The following is a 23816-nucleotide window of genomic DNA, read 5'->3' as shown; positions in this document are numbered from 1 at the left end:
CTCTCCTTTCTCTCTCTCTCTCTCTCTCTCTCTCTCTCTCCTTCCTCCTTTCTTCCTTTCCTTCTTTCTTCTTTTTTTTTTTTTTTCATGGTGAACACAGAGAAGTCAGGGAATGGTTGCTTTCTGTTTCCACAGTTTTTCTCATGGCCGTGGGAACTGCCATGAAGGATATTTTATTCCTGGATATATTACTGGGTCTCTCATATTTTTATTTACTGAAACATTCAAAGGAAAAGGTCTAGGTTGCTGGAAACACACAGAAGAAGCAATATGTTTGAGTTTAACCTCTGAGAGAAATTATTTAAATTGATTTGGGGTGCTTTTATCAAAATCTTCCAAATCTTGTGTATAATGTGTCTTTATTTTAAAGGGTACTTTTAATGAAAGCTAGGACTGAATTTAGTCTTTGACCGTAGTTTCTACAAAGGCCTTCACTATGGCCTGATAGCACCATTCATTGTGTAGTCTGATATGGACACTAATGGATACCCTGATGAATGCAGAAAAGTGAATCATTTCTGGTTTCTCCCTTCAAGGAGTTTCTTGCACTTTGGAAATACAGCTTTCATATTGTCTTTGATAAAATCTACAAAACAAGCAAGACAAAGAAACTTCCTCTTTGAGCCATCACAGGTCTTTCTTGTATGTGTAAGTGAAGTTTCTGGATTAATCAGTACTCATTTCCTAGCAGGTTTTCACGGACCCTAGCAACCTTCAGCGACACATTCGATCTCAGCATGTCGGTGCCCGGGCACATGCTTGCCCTGAGTGTGGTAAAACATTTGCCACTTCGTCAGGCCTCAAACAGCACAAGCACATCCACAGCAGTGTGAAGCCCTTTATCTGTAAGTTTTAAATACCCTAGCCTCCTTTCTGCATCCATCTCTCCTTTAAAAGGCCCCGTAACAATAGCATGGTTGGAGGAGTTGCCTTCTTAGCTTTGTTATGGTCCAAAATAGAAGGGCTATTTTATGTTATAAGAAATTTTTTTTATAAGCTTATCTGTGTTATTTTGTCTATAATCTTTGGGGTGTTTTCTTTTAGGTGAAATCAGTATCAGGTAAAGAATAGAGTTGTTAAATAATGAAATAAAAGTCTTTCTAGGTTGTAGGATTTAATCAAGACAACCAGATTTGTCTCGCACTGTAAATGTTCATGGCTTTGTAAAACCGCCAATTACTGACATCACTAAGCAAGATGAAATGTTCTTCAGCTTGTTCTGGATCACTGGGAACTGGAAGAGCCCAGCCCGGCAAGAAGGGTTTATGTTGCTGCGTGTGGATTAGAGTGTATGTGTGGGTGGGGTAAGATGTTCTTTGCTCCTTTGCTGTCTGCTGTTTACATTGCAGATATGTAGTTTGGGCCCCTTGAAAAAGCAAAGTATTTTCCGTTTGATGCCGGACAGGCTCCCTCTCCCATCCACTGCACTCAAGCAGAGGTACAAGCTTCATGCTTTCAGGGGACACCCCCTTTGCCCACCTACTCGGCATACTGTTGGACCGAGCACTTTAATCACACTCTTCAAGGCAAGGAGAACTCAACTCACAGTCTTCCGTTCACCAGTGCGGGTCTGTGTCTGAGTTGTGTCGCAATAATTCAGAAGGTAAACCGTTTGTTCTCACTTCATCTAGGCAACAGCTCCGGAGCCCTTTGTTCCAGAGCTTCGCTGGGTGTGTAAAGGCAGGGACAAAGTGAGCTGTGCTACCAAATTCTAAAGTGATTTTGGGTCCAGATACGGATGGGATTGTTTGACACGTTACAGGCACCTGGCAGCACCTCTGAGTTTCTGCTTTGGGAACTCCATGTAAACCAGTCCCCCCCCCCTCTTTGGTTTGTTTGTTTGTTTGTTTGTTTGTTTATTCGGACAAACACTGATGGTTTGCAGTGAGTATCTGAGGGATCGTACTCCTACTGGACTTGTTGGCAAGCCATCTACTTCTCAGTGCCAGTGTGGATCTGCCAGCGACTAACTACACTGTTCTTCGCCTTGACACAGCCTTCCTCTGGGCTTCCCAGAGCCAGAAGAAGTACTTGTCTTTCCTTCTCCAGGGTACAAGAGTCTGCTTCGCTTAGATGTCTGTTACCTGGGTGGAGTGAAGAAAACCAGCAGAGAAACAAAGGGCTCCTTGATCTCCCAGGGAAACTGTGTTGAAACCAAGGGAAATGAAGTATACAACAGCGATTTAAAAGTTTTGTCTTAAAAAAGAAAGAAAAAGAGAAAAAAAGAAAGAAAGAAAGAAAGAAAGAAAGAAAGAAAGGAAGGAAGGAAGGAAGGAAGAAAGAAAGAAAGAAAGAAAGAAAGAAAGAAAGAAAGNGAAAGAAAGAAAGGAAGGAAGGAAGGAAGGAAGAAAGAAAGAAAGAAAGAAAGAAAGAAAGAAAGAAAGAAAGAAAGAAAGAAAGAAAGAAAGAAAGATTGGAAGAAAGTGAGCATTCATGACTTCATGACTCTGGGCCACATTTCCCTGCAAGCCTGCTTGGAAGTGCTCTGGGCTTTCTATATTCATTTATTTCAGGCTCATCAGAAATAAATGCTGACAAGATTTATGTTTTGGTGAGAAGAGCAGACTAGATCACAAGGAACTCTGATTATCTCTCTCATACTTTTATCTGTTCTTAAAACATGAAAGCATAGGCTCCATCGCTTAACTCTTGCATCTGCACATTCAACACATGAACCCTGTGAAAGGAAACAGTCCCACTCAAGTATCAGATTGTCCCTTCTTATTTGACTTGCATCAAGTATTCCCATTGAATGCATTCACAGCAATTATTGGTAAATTTAAATAACAGATGACTTTCTTCAAATATCAAATCTGACAGTGAACCATGGCGTAATTACATATAATAGCCGTGCAATTTCAGAACAAAGGGGTTTATGGCTAGGAGTTGCCATGAGTCTGCAAGGGTGGAGGTTCACCTATGGCTGCTATCTGTTTCTCTCTCAAAGGCCACACACCATGATTTGGCCCCGCTGGTGTGTTTATGACAACTGTCTCTTATTACAGTGAGCACAGGGTCCCTAGTGCTAAGGTAATTACTCACTGCCTTTACAGCCATCTCCAGCCTGCCCAAATAGAAACCACATGCTCTAATAGACAGAAAATATTCAAAATACTTCTTAACTTGTTTACGAGGGAGATGCAATGTTAACTGCAGACTAATTCCTTGTTACTGAGAAAATTACACTGGAGTATAGACTTCAACATCAATTGAACCATTGACCTGGAGCCCTGTTATTGATGTCTTAGATCAAGCCTTCAAGGGTGGTAAACTAAGATCTGACTAAGGAAATATCCCAGATTCAATGATTTTGAGACCAGACACAGACTCTACTTGTCCTGTAACGAAAGGCGCGGCAGACAAGTCAAGAACATCTTCTGTTATTCCAACATACACGCTGTGGATTTTCTTAGAGCCATCCAGCTACATGAGAGAGGAGGCGAGAACAAGTTTATTTCCAAAACACTGCAACTCCTGCATTTACACTTGGTTGACTACCCATTGAAACATTTTCTCATAGTGCTTTTAGTCTCAAAAGATAGATTCCTTTAAGAAAGAGTGTTCTTTTATAATTTCAATAATAAATGACTTGATAGTTTCTTGGAATTGCCCATAAGTGAAACAATATAATACAATCATGTGGAAGTCTGTTACCCACCTCCATGGTGATTTTATTTAGTGTATCAAGTAATATAACAGAACATGTATAGATAGAACCTTTTTAAATGCTGTCAGAACAGACTGAAGGATGTCCTCTGGTAGAAATCTGAAAAAAAAAAAAAGCTTCTCTTCTTACTAAAATCCTTGTGACAGTCCCTGAAGTGTTATTCACAGACACACTGATGTTCAGGACTGTCCAGTCTTTATCAGGAAAAAAAAAAAAAAAAGCAATTGCTTAGCACTTCCTGTTTCTGGAGTGGGGGAGGGCGAATCTGGTGAGTTTTGCTTGACTGAGTTCTGTAAAATCATCTTCGCATGAATTGTCTTAAACGTTTTCATTGTTTTGATTCAAGTTTTTGACTTGAGCATTCTGCACCTATAGTCAGTGATTCCTGGAAAGTAGTAACTGTCAAATTTTATGTTTATTTTCTTGAAATAAATTTGTTTCAACAATTACCAGCAAAAGACATCATATTTCCATATGCATAAAACATGCACAGAAAGCCGGGCGGTGGTGGCGCACACCTTTAATCCCAGCACTTGGGAGGCAGAGGCAGGTAGATTTCTGTGTTCGAGACCAGCCTGGTCTACAAAGTGAGTTCCAGGACAGCCAGGGGTACACAGAGAAACCCTGTCTCGAAAAACCAAAACAAACAAACAAACAAACCAAAAAACCATGCACAGAAGCATTAAAGTAAGCTCACACATAAAGTAACTCATCCTCCAAAAAAGTTTAAAAACATGATGTTTAGCGATTTGATCTTATAATCCTGTAAGACTCAAATTGAGTAAAGTCTTTCTTGAAAGGGTGAAAGGCTACGCAATTTGGCTTTAAAATATACTTAAAAATCTTGGCACACCTGTAAGACGGGGGTGTGATACTTTATTGACAAATTCTTAGTTAAAGGGGATAGCTCAGGACCACACTGGCTGCCAGGTTCTTCCAGGATTAGAGTTGTCTCAGCCCTCTCCTCTGCTTCCCATACTCGGCCGACACTCACTGAAGTCAAGCCCCGAGATAACTGAGGAAGATACACCAGCAAGTGAGCATGTTTCCCAAGGATGGGGGTTTCATCTGCAGGAAGGTTACCACAGCCATTGGTGTGAGAGGAAGTCAGAGGACGTGCTCATAGTTCATGGGAACCAGCAATCCAGGATGGGCCACATTCAATTTAGTTTCCTCCGCAGGCTTAAAATAGAGCCATTGTAAATTATGTCAGTCTTTCTCAAATCATGAAAATGATTGTTAAAAGGGTCTCCCAATACACAATGCGCATTGTTGTGTGGCTTTGATGTGTGAACGATGAGAGTGCATGATATAATACTGATGAAATAGTGGGAGAACAGCTCCAGCCCTTCCCCACGGGGAGAGGGGAGAAAGGGGGAAGATTGTGGATACGGGGAAGTCTGTTTACCCTGCCTTGGTGTATACAGTGCAGAATGTTTTAAATGCTCTGAAGTGTTTGTGCTAAACATATCTTTAATTTTTTCAGACTCTGCTAGTGTTAGGAAGCAGGTGGGAGAAGCAATGCATTCTGGGCTGTGTCCTTTTCATAAATATTTAAACACACAAATATTATGAAAAATATTGTGCAGTGGGGGGTGGGTGGGTGGGCGGGTGGGAAATATTTACATTCTCTGTGTGAAATATTTGTGCTGCTTTGTAGACATTTGTCAGGTTGGATGCCTTGCTTTGGAATCTAGTAAAATGGCATTTTCTGTGTCCCGAGCATCCAGATCGCTGACTCCCAACTTCTATTCCTGGCTTCCTAATTGAAACTATTCTGGGTAAACCACTTGTGATGCTTGCTGAATCCAGAAGCAATTGTCATAAAGCCTGAGACTCTTTTTTGTTGTTTGCACACAGGTGAGGTCTGCCATAAATCCTATACTCAGTTTTCAAACCTTTGTCGTCATAAGCGCATGCATGCTGATTGCAGAACCCAAATCAAGTGCAAAGACTGTGGACAAATGTTCAGCACTACGTCTTCCTTAAATAAACACAGGAGGTTTTGTGAGGGCAAGAACCATTTTGCGGCAGGTGGATTTTTTGGCCAAGGCATTTCACTTCCTGGAACCCCAGCTATGGATAAAACGTCCATGGTTAATATGAGTCATGCCAACCCGGGCCTGGCTGACTATTTTGGCACCAATAGGCATCCTGCTGGTCTTACCTTTCCAACAGCTCCTGGATTTTCCTTTAGCTTTCCTGGTCTGTTTCCTTCGGGCTTATACCACAGGCCTCCTTTGATACCCACTAGTCCTCCTGTTAAAGGACTATCAAGTACCGAACAGTCCAACAATTGTCAAAGTCCCCTCTTGGCACATCCTCAGATACTGCCAGCCACACAGGATATTTTGAAGGCACTATCTAAACACCCACCTGTAGGGGACAATAAGCCAGTGGAACTGCTGCCCGAGAGGTCCTCTGAAGAGAGGCCCCTTGAGAAAATCAGTGACCAGTCAGAGAGTAGTGACCTTGATGATGTCAGTACACCGAGTGGCAGTGACCTGGAAACAACCTCGGGCTCTGATCTGGAAAGTGACCTTGAAAGTGATAAAGAGAAATGTAAAGAAAATGGTAAAATGTTCAAAGACAAAGTAAGCCCTCTGCAGAATCTGGCTTCGATAACTAATAAGAAAGAATACAACAATCATTCCGTTTTCTCAGCATCTGTAGAGGAGCAAAGTGCCGTGTCAGGAGCTGTGAATGATTCTATAAAGGCTATTGCGTCTATTGCTGAAAAATACTTTGGTTCCACAGGACTGGTGGGGCTGCAAGACAAAAAAGTCGGAGCGTTACCTTACCCTTCCATGTTTCCCCTCCCGTTTTTTCCAGCATTCTCTCAATCAATGTACCCATTTCCTGATAGAGACTTGAGGTCGTTACCTTTGAAAATGGAGCCCCAATCACCAAGTGAAGTTAAGAAACTGCAGAAGGGAGGCTCCGAGTCCCCTTTTGACCTCACCACTAAGAGAAAGGATGAGAAGCCCTTGACTTCAGGCCCCTCGAAGCCTTCAGGAACACCAGCCACAAGCCAAGACCAGCCCCTGGACCTAAGTATGGGCAGTAGGAGCAGAGCCGGTGGGACAAAGTTGACTGAGCCTCGAAAAAACCATGTATTTGGGGAAAAGAAAGGAAACAACATGGAAACAAGGCCATCTTCAGATGGCTCCTTGCAGCATGCCAGACCCACTCCCTTCTTCATGGACCCCATTTATAGGTAAGGATGATGGGAAGAGACAGTGGATAAGACGGATGTGTGAAGCACATGTTGTATGCGATGTCATCCCAGATCCCCTATGCTCTCCCAGATCTCTGCCTCCCCTCTCCTCTTGATTATGAGGTTTAATCCCATGAACTCATATTCTTAAATTCAGAAATGGACAGATTAAGTTTGGACTTATTTTTGAATGTCTCTGAAATTGAGGTTTTGGAATAGGCCCACAGGATTTTTTTTTTTATTTCGCCAATACACTTACTTTCAAACATTGTCAGGAAGTGGAAAATATGAGTAAGTCATCTTTAAAGCAAGGCTCCTGAAGGATTAGCACTGATATGCATGGGGGTGTAAATGGGTTGCTTATTTAGAATGACACAAGACCTAGAACAGCCTGTCTTCTCTTTGTTAACCCAGTGGTATATATTGGTATGTATACTACATGCATTCCCTTTCTAAATAGATCTCTTAGAACCCCAAGTATGTGAAACACTAATCACAAAATGGCTTTCTATTAATGAGTAAGTTGCTTAAAATAAATCTATTTACTCCCATTATTACTTAGTTTCCTTTAGTATGTGTAAGCATTCTATGGGTAAATCATATATGTTTCATAGAATGTATTTTATTTACACAGTATACTGTAATAGTCACCACCTAAAACAATTTGATTTTTGAATTTTAATTTTCTTTAACCATCATATTTATTATGCCTTTTACAGAGTATAGGAATTTTCAATTTACTCTGAAATTCAAATTCTGAATAGTCTCAAGACTTTGTGGAACGTGTGGATTTTTTAATTGAATTTATTTAAGATAGGATCATTTTCATTGAGTGCCTAGTGTTTCTTAAAGAAGAGACGTAGCACCACCCTTTAAGTCATTAATACTGATAGTCTCTAGTTTAATCAGTGCTAGAACTGAAAGTCCTTGTCAGTGTTCTCTTCTAAAGTTTGCTAGTATGCTAACGGCTGTCTCCATTTCAACAAGAGAAACAGAAGAACCCAGTACAAAGGGCCTGATAACATGGGCCAACCCTCAGATTCGGGAGGCTGAGGCAGGAGCATCACAAGTTTGAGGCTAGCTTTGAGTGTATGTAACAAGACCGTATCTGGGGAAAAAGGAAGACAATCTAACATGTCCTTGTGCTACCAGTGGTCATGCTTCAGCACTGATAGGATACCCCCTGTGCCATCTTCAACACCTCTGAACATGAGCCCATGTCCGCTTGCTTCAGTTTTATGGCTCCAGGCCTTTCATTTTTATAGAAGGCAAAGTCTCATGAAAAACCCCAAAGCCAAGTGTGAGTGCCAGGCCCAGGATGCAGCCTCCAGAATTTTTATCCTGAAATGGGCCTCTTATTGCTTAGTTCAGTAAGTAAAATAGTAGATCTCAAATACAGTATGAGGAAAATGTCTTGAGTTCACAGCTATTGTGTTTCAATAGCATTTTCAAAATTTGTTCTTGATATGGGCCTCAAACTCCCCATGCAGCCAAAGTTGACCTTTATCTCCTAACCCCTTCTTTCATTTCCTAAGTGGTCCCTAAGTCTGGCTTTCAATTATACCTTAAATGTGCACTTACTTAAATTTTCTTAAAAGGTAATTGCCAATAGCTGGTAAGAATGAATCTGTCTTACTTCGATTCTCTAGATGCCTAACTGCAGAGAGGATGCGGGGCATGCTTAAAATTATTCCTATTTTCCAAACTTACTTCCTACCTCCCCTTGTAAGAGAGGTAGAGACTATTTGAACATTTATGTACCCATCTCACACATATGTTGCATATCAATGTGTGAACCTGAGCCCGTCTTGAATATCTGCAACAGCGCCTAGCTAACTTGGAAGTACCCTTGCACCCAATAGGCAGATTTACGATAACGAGAGATATTTAACGAGTGGGTATTTAGGAGGATGTAGTTTTTGTTAGAAAATGAATTAAATTAAACCATCCCAGTTCTCAACGGCCATTTCAAACTCTTCTAATGTCTTTGCTCCATCTGAATCAGAAGACTCCTAGCATTGTAAAGACCCCTGTTACGCAAACTCCCTTTCCACCCTAGTCATTAAGTAGGATTTTTTCCATTATCAAGTGGACTTTCTCCCTTTGAGAACTTAGAAGTGCCCAGGAGCAGTCTCTTTGTAAGTGTGTCCCAGTGAGAACTTCCATCGGCTTTGCTTCTTTGAGTGACACTGGCTGTCCTGTTATTGAGATTCAAGACTGACTCTCCCAAATCTGATTCTAACCTTTCAGAGTAGAGAAAAGAAAGTTAACTGACCCGCTTGAAGCTTTGAAAGAAAAATACTTGAGACCTTCTCCAGGATTCTTGTTTCACCCACAAGTAAGTATTTTGGATTTGAGATTTCAAGCTTGTAAACTTGTTCATCCCAAGAAGCAGGTGCAGTGAATTGAAAGAAACTTTAATAACACTAGTATTTCCTATGATGCTGCCATGGAAAAACACAGGAAATTTTAGCAAGACTAAAACCCAAGCTTTTTAAAAGAAAAAAGTCATCAGTATATGTGTAAAAATAACATTGTTTTGGTGTTAAATTGTTATGCGCTTTAACTGTTCACTGAGCTAAAGTGCATGTTGGAGCGAATCAGACTCAGCTAAGGAAATAAATATTGAAGTCGTCTTTTGTGTTTAAAGTTTCCTGATACGGAGATATGGATCACACTGTGACTCGTCCCAACCTCATGAAGGTCACTCCTGTCCTTTCAGTGCTTAGATAAAAACAGGAAATGAGTCTACCTGACAAGTTGTTACCATAGAGGGTGAAGGAATTTATCTAGACACCACTGGGCATTCCAGGGAAGGTCTGTAATTGCACAAGAATTCACCACAATACACAGAGCTATTTACTGAATGGAGCCAGGCCCATTTATCAAAAGACATGCAGTTTCTCTTTGCAAAGGGGTATACGGTATACTGAACAGTGCTATCTTCTGGCTTCATCTCTGGGTCGCCACCCATTTAATTTTCTTTTCTGAAGACTGGTTTACATATTAATCCACAGCTAGGGCGTCATATTGAAAGTGCAAACATAATGTCTGGAATCTGCTTTTTAAACTCACATTTCGTTTTGTGATGCTTTGTGTTTAAATGATGCAAGCTCTGATCTTTGAAGACACTGACGATTTTTAAGAAAGGTACCTGACAATTTGGTACATAAATTTGTTCTGTTGTAGTATATCCAAGCCATAAACGGTAGTGCCGTAAATAAACTAGTGAAAATCTCTTCCATTTAGGTAGCAAAGGCATTAATTTGTCTTGGGATAGGAATCTTACCTTTTCTTTCGTGTTCTTACTTTTTCATTTTTCTTCCTTAATGCTGAAACAAGCATGGGAGAACAGAAATCCAAACATCTGTTTTAGTTATACCTAAAAACTTAACTTCTGTTCCAAAATTCTCACTCTAATCTAAATTGAGAAAATATATGCTTAGGTATCAAAAGTTCCAGGAACATTCCACCATGGATTTTATATAGGAAGGTTAAGGACTGATACTGTTTACATAACCCCTTCACAGAAAGAGCCAAGTGCTGAAGCAGTGAATGCTTATCGGTAAATATTTGATATTTATACTGACCTAATAACACTTGCAAGGGTTCACAGTGTAATAATCTGGAATATAAAATGCCCGATGTTTCAGATGTTGCATAAAAATACAACTCTCTTGATATATTCTTTTCTAATTATAACCAAAAGCACACATGCATCTATATTATTGTATACATTTAATAATAGTGATCAGGTTGCTTGCCTATTTTTATTATATAAAATGTCTAGCAATTAAGCAGTAAAAAGCTGAATACTATAGGATATGATAGAAAGAAGAAAACAGGAATGGGGTTTAGAGTCTTTGAGCAGTTTCTTTTATCTGGGTGTTGGTTTTCTTATTTATGAAAACTTTCTGAACATGCTGATTTCAAGGTACCCACAGCCTTTAAAAACAATGGCCACCCTTGGTCATTGTGCCACTTAATAAAGTGATTAAGTTCATTTACCAATAATTACATGTCTGTAGGACTGTGTTATAAATATGGAATTTATTTATATTTAATAAGAGAATATGAAGGAATGTGTTATATTTTAATATTCTCAAAGGTAACAGTGAATATGACAGGTAAGGGCTGTGCCCATTGCTCACAGCACAGTAGTGGCCCCTCCTGGAGACCCTCTCAGGTATGCCATGGGAATACAGGGGATGTATTTCCTTCCCTTCTACAATGTCACATTTTGGTGACATTTTGGTGTGTAGACTGCCTGTTGCTACGTGTTGTTGTTAGGACCCAGTAAGGATAACAAAAGTTAATTTGCAGTATTTAGTGTGTCCCAGATCTGACGAATCAAAGTGGATTCCTGTCATTCTGTATTCAGTCTCCGTATAATGCCAATATCATATGTGCTGGGCAGTGGGGACTGCCACAGGGGACTTTGGAGGAACAGAAAAGGTAGATATTCAGGGTGCCTAATTCACAAGCTCTTTCCAAACTACAGAGGAATACTGTTTAAGGTGCCATTCCTGTAGTCTTAATACATAATACGTAGTAGGTGAATTCCTGGGATACACGAAGGAAAAGCTCAGCTCTACCTTCAAGTTCACTGTCTTTGGAGATGTCTGCTCTTTCAGAAAACTGCTCATGTCCCAATTTTAGGCATTTTGTTTGTTTGGTTTTGGTTTTTGGTTTGTTTGTTTGTTTGTTTGTTTGTTTTGATTCTATAAATTCCATTCTAACCTCAACTAATAAAAAAAAGGGTTTGGGATTAGGAGTAATTGTGGTACAAAGTGTTTTTACTATCTATAATTAGCAAAAGTGCTTTGGTTTTTGAGGAAGATTGTTTAGTTCTTTGTGTACAATAGGAGAACACATGGCTTTACAGGGTTTAAATTGCAAGGTTTACCAAGAGGGTGTATTTGACATTGTGTCTGGTTTCTGAAAGAAACTAATGGACATCCTTAGAAATGGATGCACAGGTCTCCCATGGTGAGGATAAAGTCACTGTAGTAAGCATCTCATGTCCTGATCTACTTTGTAAGCCATGGCTTCCCCATATACCTTGGGCTGTTTAGAAAGGTGGTTATTGTGTCCTTGGTATGACCTTACTATGAAGATGCTGTAAGCAAACACAGAAAGGTTAGCCCCTGCTATCAGGGATTCCCACGATTGAACAGTTAAACAAATGCTTTGGTAAGACCATTTAAAGACTCTTCCCATTTAAAATTCACTGAAACACATGTAGGAGTTGCTGACATTCACTGTCTGTTTTTCAGGCTACCACACAACAAAGAGGATATCACATTCTAAGATATCAGATTTCTATTGGCACATTTTTTTCAGTTGCTTTAGAAAACTATGAAGACATATACCAAGCTTGGTTAATGGCATGCCACGGGGATGCCAAGTTTTACATTATTTTAAACAGAATTCCTCCATACAACTCAGTCTTTAGACAATAATAAGAGAATAAGTCAATACATATTTATTGATGTTTACTGAAAGACTGTCAGCCTATCTTACTGCTTATGGCATTACAATGTTTTAAATTGTGTCAAAGTATTTAAAACATACATACTCAGATATATTCAAATTAGCAGATAAGTCCTCTCAGTACTTGAAGAAGCAATTTGTGCTCTCAGGCCATTGAAAGACTCTGCTTCTCTTCATCAGATCAAGAAGGTAGTTGACTAACGGGAGTAACGAGCACTGAAGATGTGCTCTCTGAATACATAGTTGAAGATTATCCATGGTTCTTTAGATTGAATTCTAGTTTTGAAAAAGAAAGCACGGCCACAAAGAGATAAGGTGGAGAGAGTGTGTTGCTGAGTTATACCACACACTGTCCACTTCCCTAGTTCCTGGTTAGGGCATCTTCATTCATGCCACAGATCACTGGGAATGAAGTAAAAACCATTGGTGATTATACCCACGTTGAAGTGGCTATGACCCATGGTTTGATTTTCCTGCACTTTTGATATTATTCCTGGTTATTTTCATACTTTATTTTCATAGATCTGATGTTTTTCTTCTATAGCAAAGACCTTTTGCCTAAGATTTCTCTTTAGTTCAGTTGCTTACATTGCCTGACCATGTGTCTACTACATTTCGAGAAGCTGAGGATAACATAACATATTCCAGGCTGTTGCTTACACACTGTTATGGGAAACAGCACATGTTCTTTGCCTTTCATATTCTATTTTGCTTTCCTATTGGCACATTTCTTACTTGCTACCAAGCTTATGCAAGCATGCAATGTTTCTACTAGCTGATATTTTCAAGGGTTTAAACTTCAGCCCTTGATAGAGCATCTAAGCCATGAAGGCCCCTGAAGATTATGACCATAATTGTCACAAATAACTATAACATTTTTATTAATTCCTCCTATTATGTATTCTGAGGACCAACAACCAAAGTCCCTTACTACCAAGCATGGAATTCCAAACAATTTCAACAAAAGAATTATCGTTTATTATGTAATTATTCCCATTTTAGGAAATGCCATTATTTTCCTTATTATTGATGTGATAGAAATACAAATGACTGGATTATGACAGGAAATTGCCTTAAATGAAATGAAAACAGAATGCGGAAAATTTGGGATCATGGCTTTTTAGTGAATAATAAAAAAGAAAGGATTCCCCTGCCTGCCTATGGGTTCCGTAGCACACAGTAGGTAGCTTTCTTAGAGTGGCTGTCATTCTGGTTTCTAGCCAAGCCTGGTTCGATGATTAATTTAAGGAAATAGAGAAAACTCACCAGTGTTATACATAGACTTAATTTCATTTCTAGAAAGTTTACTAACGTTAGAGTTACATGATAAGTAAAAATTATCAGATTAGAATAAATGCTCATTTCTCAGAGGAGAGATTGCAGTAAAGGTCCACACAGAAGTAATTTTCTGTTTCTGTTTCAATTTTGCTACCAGTTCCCACTACCTGACCAGAGAACATGGGTAAGTTCCTTGCATTTTTGACTAAAGTAATGCAGCATTAAAGAGACTAAAGCTTATTCTGAATGCCGGGCAGACACGAATCTGGAGCTGTCCATGACATGATAGAGGTGCAGCACACATTTCCCTGCTCATTCAACAGCAGAATATTCTCTGCAGAACGGGCATTTAATAAGCTGAAAGTGACTTAGGCAACAACTTTATTTGCTAAGTCACACCCATTCCACATAATGATACTTTGATATTTGTGTCCCCATACAGACTCTATATGGGGAGTTTTGAAATGAATCATTAAGTAGAAACCATTATTATTTGGGGACAACACATTGCAGATATTTTTTGATAAAGCCCCAAGCAGTGTAAGACCTGAACTTGTATAGAAATACAGGGTGACTCTGGAGTTCCAGCTCCTCTATCCTGAGGCAGAAATTTCCCCTGCTGTTTAGAGACAGATAAAAAACTAAACTTTTGTACCTAAGTACTGAATGGATTTTTCAGAATTAGGTCTCAGTTTTGTAACTTTTCGCTGTGATGTATAAGTAAATCTGGTTTCAGTTCCTGAAGCAAGGGATAGGCTTATTTCTTTTATACAGGAAGTTGTACATGGAAGGAAGAATCCTTATTTTATATTTCACCCTGAAATAGAACTTGGTGGATGGGTAACATGCATTTCAAATTTTCACATAAATGTCTATGTGTTCACATCATCGCTCAAAATGACCTGCTTCATAGGGGTACAGACAACCTTGGGGTAGTGTGGGTATCCTAGAGTCATATTATTTTCCTATCTGAACTTAGTTAGATAGAATACATTAGCACTTATTTATTTCTTGTAATTATTCTTTAACACTAGTTTCTCCATTTTTTTTCCTGTTGTGGAGTATGTGATGAATTGTGAATTCACTATTGTTGAACATCTAAGTATTAATCTCATGTATTTAAAAAGTATAAAAATATTTATTGGCAGTGAGGGGAGAGCATGAGAGAGGGTGAGAAAGCATTCAAGCCCCTACTTTAATCACGCTAAGCTGTACAATAGGGAGTATTTCCTTGGAATACTTTAATCATGCTAAGCTGTACAACAGTGGGTATTTCCTTGGAATATTCTGACCCGTACTTTCTAGATGTCTCCTCTCTCTTCTCCAGCACAGGTCTGTCCTGAGCTTCATGTCTCAGTTTTCTTATTCTTCCTAGGATACAGTGTGACTTTGATACTTGCCATGCTGTGACCCACTTTAACCTCATGATGCTGACCACTGTGCTTGGCATTACACCCACTGACCAAGCCACTGACCAGATAGGCTTCCTCTCTGCTTTACCACTGCAATGTCTGGAAAGACTCCGTTCCACCAAGTCAGTTTTCAAGGCTGCGATTTACACTTGTGTTATAAAATTGATACTTGTGATAAATACTGAAGACGCGGGCTTACGATTCTCGATGTCCAAAAACCTCTCAGTGATTTTGTCATCATGACTGTTGAACTTGATTCACCAGTGAGATAAACATAAAATACGAGTATTTACTTCTCCCTCAAATGACCATGGTTTTGAGGTTTCTCAAGATTATCAAGTAAACAAATATAGAAATCTACTGACTCCATGAACTTTCCCATCCTGTTGTTTATGAATAGTTAGTTGTTTTATGATAAAGTCATATGCAATCTGATTGGGAATCACTAGTTCTCATAATTCATTGTGTGCTTGGACAGATATATTATTTCCCATAATCAGGTTGTCACTTTAATAGTTTTGATGAGAAACTTTCCAGGACTTGAGTAATTGGCACTCAGATAATAAATATTATGCTAAGCACTTACATCCATGTTGGTGAATTTTATTTTTAATTACTCAGCTGTTTGTTGAGGCAGATAGATACAATTTGGTATAGGAGCTAGGGAATTGAGTCTAATATCGTTTGCGTCAGTATAAAGTTAATAGCCTCTTAGGGACTGGAAGGGAGAGAAATAACTTCCTTCTCCAGACATCTGGCTGTAGATACTATCAACAACTATTATATATATGCAAATATGATTAATACTCTATTGGAAAAAACTCTCATTTGCTGATCTTAGATTAGTTGAAGATATTAATGGGTCATATGACAATATTCTACCAGAACATACAGTGGGTACTTTCTTTCCTTCAGTTTCCCTGAATTTTTATTAATTGTATCTCAGTTTCCTTTTTATTGGATTTGTCCTAATTAAGTAATACAAATTACAGCTAGCCATATTCTACTATATTAATCTAATTTTATCTTGACTTTTAAAAATAACAAGCCACTAGACTGTGGTGGCCTATTCCTTTTAATACCAGCACTAGAAAGGCAGAGGCAGGCTGAGTTCTATGAGTTTGAAGCCAGCCTGGCCTACAGAGCGAGTCCCGGGACAGACAAAGCTACACAGAGAAATCTTATCTTAAAACAACAACAACAACAACAACAACAACAAAAAACCCAAAATAAATAAATAAGTAAGTAAATATATACATATAAAGTCAGACTTTAAAATCAATGTCACAATGCACTATTTCTATATAAGAGAGAGAAGATATGTTTCTTCTGGAGGAATATCATGTCAGACCAGATAGAAGGAGAAAGCTGAAGTTTCTAAACTCATATATTAAATAACCCAATAAGGTATGGGTCTGATCAGCATTGGTCACAGAATTGCTAGATTAGACTAAGCACCAAGTGCATGTTGTATAAATTTCCTCTATCTGTTCAAACAGGGATGCTTAGTCACTTTGACTGAGAGCGAGTGATGCAAGAGAGAATCTCATGAAGAGGAAAGGAAGGTGGAATGAGAGCTTGGTGTCTAGCTAGCTGAGCAGTCTCTCTCTCTCTCTCTCTCTCTCTCTCTCTCTCTCTCTCTCTCTCTGTGTGTGTGTGTGTCTGCGTGACTATGTACATATGTGTATGTGTGAGAGTATGTGTTTATATGCATATGTATATTTGTGTGTGCATGCGTCTGTGTGGGCATGTGTGTATGTGTGTGCATGTTTGTATATGAGTATGGATGTATGCGTGTATGTGTGAGTATGTGTGTGTACATGCACATGCGTATGCTTTCAAGTGTTTATAATGCTCATAGCTGTCTTTTGCTCTGCTTCCATAGTCGGCTTTTCTCTCCTCAATCCCAATTTTATCCTCTTTTCATTTGACCCCAGAAGTCAAAGCTAGGTGCGGCTTTTAAGAGAAACGATTGAGTAATGTCTATTTTTTTTTCCTACTGTCTTTGGAGATGTCATCCTGTGGCTGTTGAGTCTGTGATATGTTTTCTTACTTCTTTTTTTTTTTTTTTTTTTGTATTTAAATTTTTAATTATACATGGAATTAACTGAAATACTGTACTTTAAACAATTCATTATTAACATTTCACTCATATTAAAATAGTAAGAACACAAACAAATGATATCAAAAGCAGGACCTTTTCAAAGACAAATTANGTTGTGGGAAGTCTGATATTGGCTTCTAAAAAATGTTAACTATAAAGAGTCTACAGTCTACACACATATCCATTGTTTTCTTACTTCTTGATGCTTTTCCCACATCGAAACTGTTGGAGGTGATGCAAGCACACTGATCTTTCTTCCAAAAGGATCTAGCTATTAGCAGCTCCTAAAGCGAGACGCATTTCTCAGCAGCCAACTGCTCTCAAACAACTCAAAGGACTTGTAGTTTCTGTGTGCTAGAGATGAAAGCCGAGAATAATAACAGTGGTGTGTAGGTTGCTTCTAACACGATGCCTTGCTGCCACGATCTGAGTGTGCGCAAGGCGAGCAATCAAATTCAAATGACTTAAAATTACTAGATAATGAAACATTACCCAAATGTTAAATGTACATAAATAAAATATTTATAACCCTCACGCACGCACCCACCGCCCTGCCCTCTGAATGCGTGAGAACACTGTGGCCCTTCTCTTGCTTCTAACTGCTTGTCAGCTTGCAGACCAGAGGTTATTTTTCACTCAGATAATTTATTCCATGGTAGATAGATTATCAAAATGATTTTCTGCAAGGAACAATTAGGAGGAATAAATGCAAATAAAATAGCATCATAAACTATTTCTGAATTGATTTTTAATAAATAAACTGAATATGTTAACACTGGCTGGAAGCGGGTGACGACTGTGTTTGGCAGGGACAGACTTTCCACCAAGCACTCCGACCGGCATCATCATTCCATCTCTTTGCCCTGTGATCAGTATGTGTCGAAATCCTTCATAGTGACAAATGTGCTGTCCACTTGCATCTGTGGAGAATGTTTTAGCTGCTGAGTGATTATGAATCAAACCCTTGAGCTTAGAGCCCTCACTGCCTCCCAATGCGCTCACATTTGTCGTCTGGCAAGTAAATGTATCTTGACTTTCCTCTGAGATATTTTTTTATGTGCTGTGTTTGATGAAAGACACTTGGCAAATTGGCAGTGGTACCCTGTACGTTGCAATTTGTAACCAGCATTAGGAGTCTGGACATGAAATGAGAGGGCAGGTTCCAGGATAAAGAAGAAAGAGAGAGAGAGAGAGCTAACTAGGACATGAATAGTCATTTGAAGAATTAAACATACAACATACTCTTTGTGAGAAGAAAATAATATTTGGGATTTTGGCTTTAGCTTGTGAAGTTTATGGTATTCTGTCTAGCTGTCTGTCCAGAAAAATTCATACCTTGTTACTTTTCCTTTTGAACAAAAGACATACTGGGTTTCCTTTTTAACTTGATCCTGTAAAAAACATCTCTCTCTCTCTGTTTTTGATGTCTCATTAAGCTGAAGGGTCTGCAACCCTATAGGTGGAACAACAATACGAACTAACCAGTACCCCCAGAGCTCATGTCTCTAGCTGCATAGGTAGCAGAAGATGGCCTAGTTGGCCATCATTGAGAAGAGAGGCCCCTTGGTCTTGCAAACTTTATATGCTCCAGTACAGGGGAACACCAGGGCCAAGAAGTGGGAGTGGGTGGTAGGGGAGCAGGGCAGGGGGAGGGTATAGGGGACTTTCGGGATAGCATTTGAAATGTAAATGAAGAAAATATCTAATAAAAAAATTAAAAACAAAACAAAACAAAACCCAAAATGTGTGCTTTTTATTGGCCACTTGTTTGAATTTGCAGTTGCTCCCTAGATCCTTGTGTTTACCACCAAAACTCCTTGAGACATATGCAGAGTGTGTATGAAATACTTTTAGTTGGTATTTCTTTGGTAATTTAGCACTCTGAAAAACAAATTAACTGAACAAGATGGCTTGAATGTTAGCTGTGTTTGTTCAAAATGTTGTAGTGCATAGTTCCCCAATAAAATGCATGCACCAAGGAAACTGCATTTGAGGAAAGCTGCAGGAAAAAGGAGAATGCACAAAATCATAGGCAATAAAAGCCAAACTAATGAGAAGAAACTAAGGGCCTCTAAGCACGAGTCCTTCAAACACGCCATTGTAGGGATGGTAAGCAAACCATGTGCATCCGTTAGAGTCTGGCAAGAGAGTGTGTATGTCCTGGAGTGGGAACCACTCTCTTACATGATAATATCCATTCCACAGGACATTATCTGAAGACACCATAAATTCATTTAAACTGGATCTGTTCAGAATAAAAGATTGTTTCATCAAATTCCCTTGTATATGATCCCCCTTAAAATTTAACATAACTTTAAGGAATACAACTTTTACACGTTGACCTTTTGTTTCTGAATGACATACATTTTGCTTAAGACTTTGAAGACTTTATGTTCTTTCTTGCTGTCAGTTCTTCTCATTGAACACCATGGCTCTTATATCTTAATTACTTATGCATACTGGGTAGCATCTTTCCCTAAAGTTTTCAGTTTCTCATTGACAGCATAGTGTTGTCAATTACATAAAGTCTTACTTGGTTTTACTATCTCTGTGTGATATTCCTCTACTCAAATCACATTACTGTGATGTGGCCTAACCATTTCACTGTGGAAGAATGCACCTAGCTTAGGTTTTCTTTTCTTTTTATTTTTTAGCAGAGTATAAAAAAAATGTATTTACTAACTGGATACATGACAGAATACTTTTTTTTTTAAAGTAACAACAACAACAACAACAAAAGAAACCTAAAAATTTATATGAGGTCTAATTATATACCTTGTAAAACTTCAAAATAATGATGAATTAACACGTTGCTAGAAAAGTTCATTATATTATTAAATATGTATTTTTCAATGAAATCAAATGAAATTGATAAAATATTTATCAATATAAATAATCTTACTAAAGTGTTATTGTCGTACTAAAAACAATAAAGATTCAAAGTTTGTTTAGCCATCATTCTGGAAGCCTTAGTTTTTCAAATCCATCAATTGTCTTGTTGTTATCACTGAAACCCCACAGTCTCTCTCAGAGTCTGTTGCAAGTAGAAGATTTGAAGTCTTCCCGTAGATTAGGGAGAGATCAGCAATGATCTCAAACCCTTCACGGTCCGCGTTTCTTCCTTTCAGATGTCAGCGATTGAGAACATGGCAGAAAAGCTAGAAAGCTTTAGCGCCCTGAAACCTGAGGCCAGTGAACTCCTGCAGTCTGTGCCCTCCATGTTCAGCTTCAGAGCTCCTCCCAACACCCTGCCAGAGAACCTGCTGCGGAAGGGGAAAGAGCGCTACACCTGCAGGTATGAGGCGCTGGAACACCAACATCTCCCCTTTGTTCAAAAACAGCCCGGCATCTGTTTTACAAATTAATCTTAAGTGGATGCCCCAAAGCAGCCACGATAGATCTCGGCTACTTCAAAGTGCTCTTTATGTAGTGAATATATAAAAATGGTGGTTTAAAAAAGTTATTGTTAAAAAAGTATTTTAACACTGACCATTTGGTGTGAGAAGCAGACATGGTCCAAATCCCATTTACTTGTCTCACTTGATTAGTTAAGAATTTTCTTTCACGGTTAATTATTTTCAAGCAAATGTAGAATACTGCATTCATTTAGAATCAAGCCATATATTTATTAAACGCTGTGGCCCTAATTTTGAATAAAGCTTTTCACAAAGGACATATGAGGTCCATACGTGGGGAAAGCTGGCTAACACTTTCCTTGGTACTCACTGAGGAAAGAGGAAAGCTTCTTTTATGCTTCCACGGTGTTTCCTAATTGTGCGTAATAACTTCTCAACCATTTTCAAATTTGTACTATTCGATTCAAGTACATCAATTTCTCTACTCTTTGGATAAACTGTCACCTTCTTTCCAAAACAAACAAAGAAACAAACAAACAAACCCAACTTTCCATGGAAATACCTTAATGATTGAAATCTTAGGGTCTTGTCTGGTCCATTACCACTTGTGGCATTAGGAGATGTCACTGTGTCTGAGCTGTAAAATGAGTTGACATATGTTTGCATCAAACTAGATTCACAAATGCTTGTCATTTTCCCCCCTCTTCTCTGATTCAGTTTTGTGAGTGTAAAGATATGGAGTTAATAAAATAGACTCACAGGGGTGATCAGGACTAAAGTCTTTTTTTTCATACTCTACTCACTTATGTGTGAACAAATTCAACCAGATCTCCTAGTGAAGCCTTTATTTGTAGAGTTATTTATAACTTTAGAGTGGCTTTGTTGCAAATTGTAAATGCTAGAGACATGTGTTGCATGCAGAATTAATTAAGTCGAGGATAAGCATATGACCACTCTGTGCTGTGGTGGAACAGTTAGCTGCGCTGACTCTCGCTTATTAATATCTTTTCTTCAAAGGTACTGTGGCAAGATTTTTCCAAGGTCTGCGAACCTAACACGGCACTTGAGAACCCACACAGGAGAGCAACCTTACAGGTTTGGCAGTGGTTTTTCTAAATATCTTGATAAATACTATAATACTCAATGTTCATTAGGTCACGGTGTAATAAGAACGAGTTTGCAGTATATTCAAATGTATACTAAAATTTGAGGATATCTGCTAGGGTCCAAAACTAGGAATGTCTTTTCTTCATCAAATAGGACTTCTTAGTTTTAAGTCAACAAGATCTAGTGTAATTTCTAATAGCCTATATGCATTTAGAAGATATTAGCAACCTTTAAAAATCAGTATCATTTTAGTGTACAAAACTCAGAGCACTAAAATTGCTGTCATTCTAGCCCCGAGTCTCTGGCAGGAGTTAACATCCAAATATATCTGCTTCCTTCGTACAACTAAGTCATCGTCCACAGATCTCAACAGGGGGTTTAAGAAACAAACAACTTGAACCTCAGAAGAAGGAAAAAATGTTTAGATTTAGAGATTCAACAGATAGAATATTCTAGGAAAAGGGCCAGTTCTATCAATAGTCTCTCTCTCTCTCTCTCTCTCTCTCTCTCTCTCTCTCTCTCTCTCTCTCTTTTTCAAGACAGGGTTTCTCTGTATAGCCTTGGCTGTCCTGGAACTCACTTTGTAGACCAGGCTGGCCTCGAACTCAGAAATCCACCTGCCTCTGCCTCCCAAGTGCTGGGATTAAAGGCATGCGCCACCATGCCAGGCTCATCAATAGTCTCTTATTCTGTAAAATGCTAAATTTAACCAAACTACAGACAGGGCCCAGGTAACTGTAACATCACTGCTTACAATACAGTGAAAATAGTACCATGGCTAGTTTTAAAGTGCAACTCATTATTTAAAGTGTAATACTTTGCCCCCAGTATTAGAATTCAGGTTAGGAATGCTCCAAGAGTGAATAGAATGTATCTTAAGCAATGTTATAGGGTTTTTTTTTTTTTTGTCCTTTACAGTTCTTAAGGAATGTGTGATTAGTATAATTATGTTGGCCTGAACACTAATTTTTTTCATTGCAATAAAAATTTTATCTTGTTTCAAAGTTATTGTTTATAAACATGAGAATGAAATAAAAGGGCATGAGAGAGGGCTTAGCCGCATGTCATGGGACAGTTCATAATGCCTGGAGTTTCATTTCAGGGGGATTTGATGCTTCTGGATTCCACAGTCACTTTTAGTCACGGGCACATATCTTCTCTCCTGTATTTGCATTTAATGAAACATGTAAATCTTAAAAGGAGAGAATGAAAACATAGAAAGGCCTATGCTCATTCAAAGATAATTGATGTTTTAGAAGAAGCTCTGGAAATTTGTGTTTTTCTTGAGTCCCTTGTTTCTATGAATAAATGTTACTTCCACTTTATATGTGACAAAATGAATTTGGTAAAACAGATCTCCAAGCTATAGAACAATGTCCAATGTTAGGTAAACCCCCCTTTAGAGACTGTTCCATCTACCAGGAATTCTGCTTAAATGGAAAGTTTTCTTCATTCACTTTCGTTGTGGCTGAATGCCATCCCAAGCTGCAGCTCTGATGTCATGCTCCGGTCATTCTGTACCAGATGCAGCATCTGTGATGTCATGCTCCGGTCATTCTGTATCAGATGCAGTAGTTGTATTCTGCTTTGGATGTACTGCTGTTGTACATGTGGGTAAAAACACACAAACTAGAATCTGCATAGCTGGAAATCTCAAATGTTGTGTCCACCTTTTCCGTTTTACAAAAGAAGGAAAATAAGAACTCAGATCTGAAGGTGGTGAGTGTGCTCTGTGAAGTTCAGTTCCCAGGCTGGACTTTCTATTTTGGGCTTTTACCTCATATCAGATTTCAAAGCTTTTTTTGGCTCCTATTGTCATGAAGACTAACATTAGACAATGTATGCATAATTTTTATCAATTAATTGACTTATTCATCAACACCCCAAACACTGCTCCCTTCCTTCACAGAGTCCCTCCCCTTATCCTCTGAGAGAGTGAGCCCCCATGGGAATTCCCCCTACCCTGACATATCAAGTGTCTGCCAGATTAGGCACATCCCCTCCCTCTGAGGACACAGACAGCACAACCATGAAGACTGAGCTGCCTGTCTGCTACATATGTGCTGGGGACCTCGGTCCAGCCCGTGTATATTCTTTGCTTGGTGGCTCAGACTCTGAGAGCTTCCAGGGGTCCAGGTTAGTTGACTCTGTTGGTCTTCATGTGTGGTTCCCATCCCCTTCA

At 38.9% G+C, this 23816-nt stretch overlaps 1 protein-coding gene across 16 annotated transcripts in view; it reads left to right on the top strand.

Annotated features, from left to right (window-relative positions):
- The window catches only part of Mecom (MDS1 and EVI1 complex locus), a 551859-nt gene that overhangs the window by 515632 nt on the left and 12411 nt on the right, over positions 1–23816 (top strand). For 5 of the 16 annotated variants that reach the window (XM_029537215.1, XM_029537221.1, XM_029537222.1 and 2 more), the window contains 6 exons: positions 689–845; positions 5528–6884; positions 9135–9222; positions 13813–13839; positions 20300–20466; positions 21545–21622. In XM_029537215.1, the coding sequence (XP_029393075.1) occupies positions 689–845; positions 5528–6884; positions 9135–9222; positions 13813–13839; positions 20300–20466; positions 21545–21622 (1874 nt within the window). The remainder of the gene's footprint in view (positions 1–688; positions 846–5527; positions 6885–9134; positions 9223–13812; positions 13840–20299; positions 20467–21544; positions 21623–23816) is intronic. The other 11 variants (XM_029537216.1, XM_029537223.1, XM_029537219.1 and 8 more) reach the window with 5 other exon arrangements.

This window comes from Mus pahari, chromosome 4 (genome assembly GCF_900095145.1).
Source record: "Mus pahari chromosome 4, PAHARI_EIJ_v1.1, whole genome shotgun sequence".
Classification (NCBI taxonomy): Eukaryota; Metazoa; Chordata; class Mammalia; order Rodentia; family Muridae; genus Mus; species Mus pahari.
The sequence above is the reverse complement of the archived record's forward strand: the minus strand, read 5'-3'. Positions and strand labels throughout refer to the sequence as shown.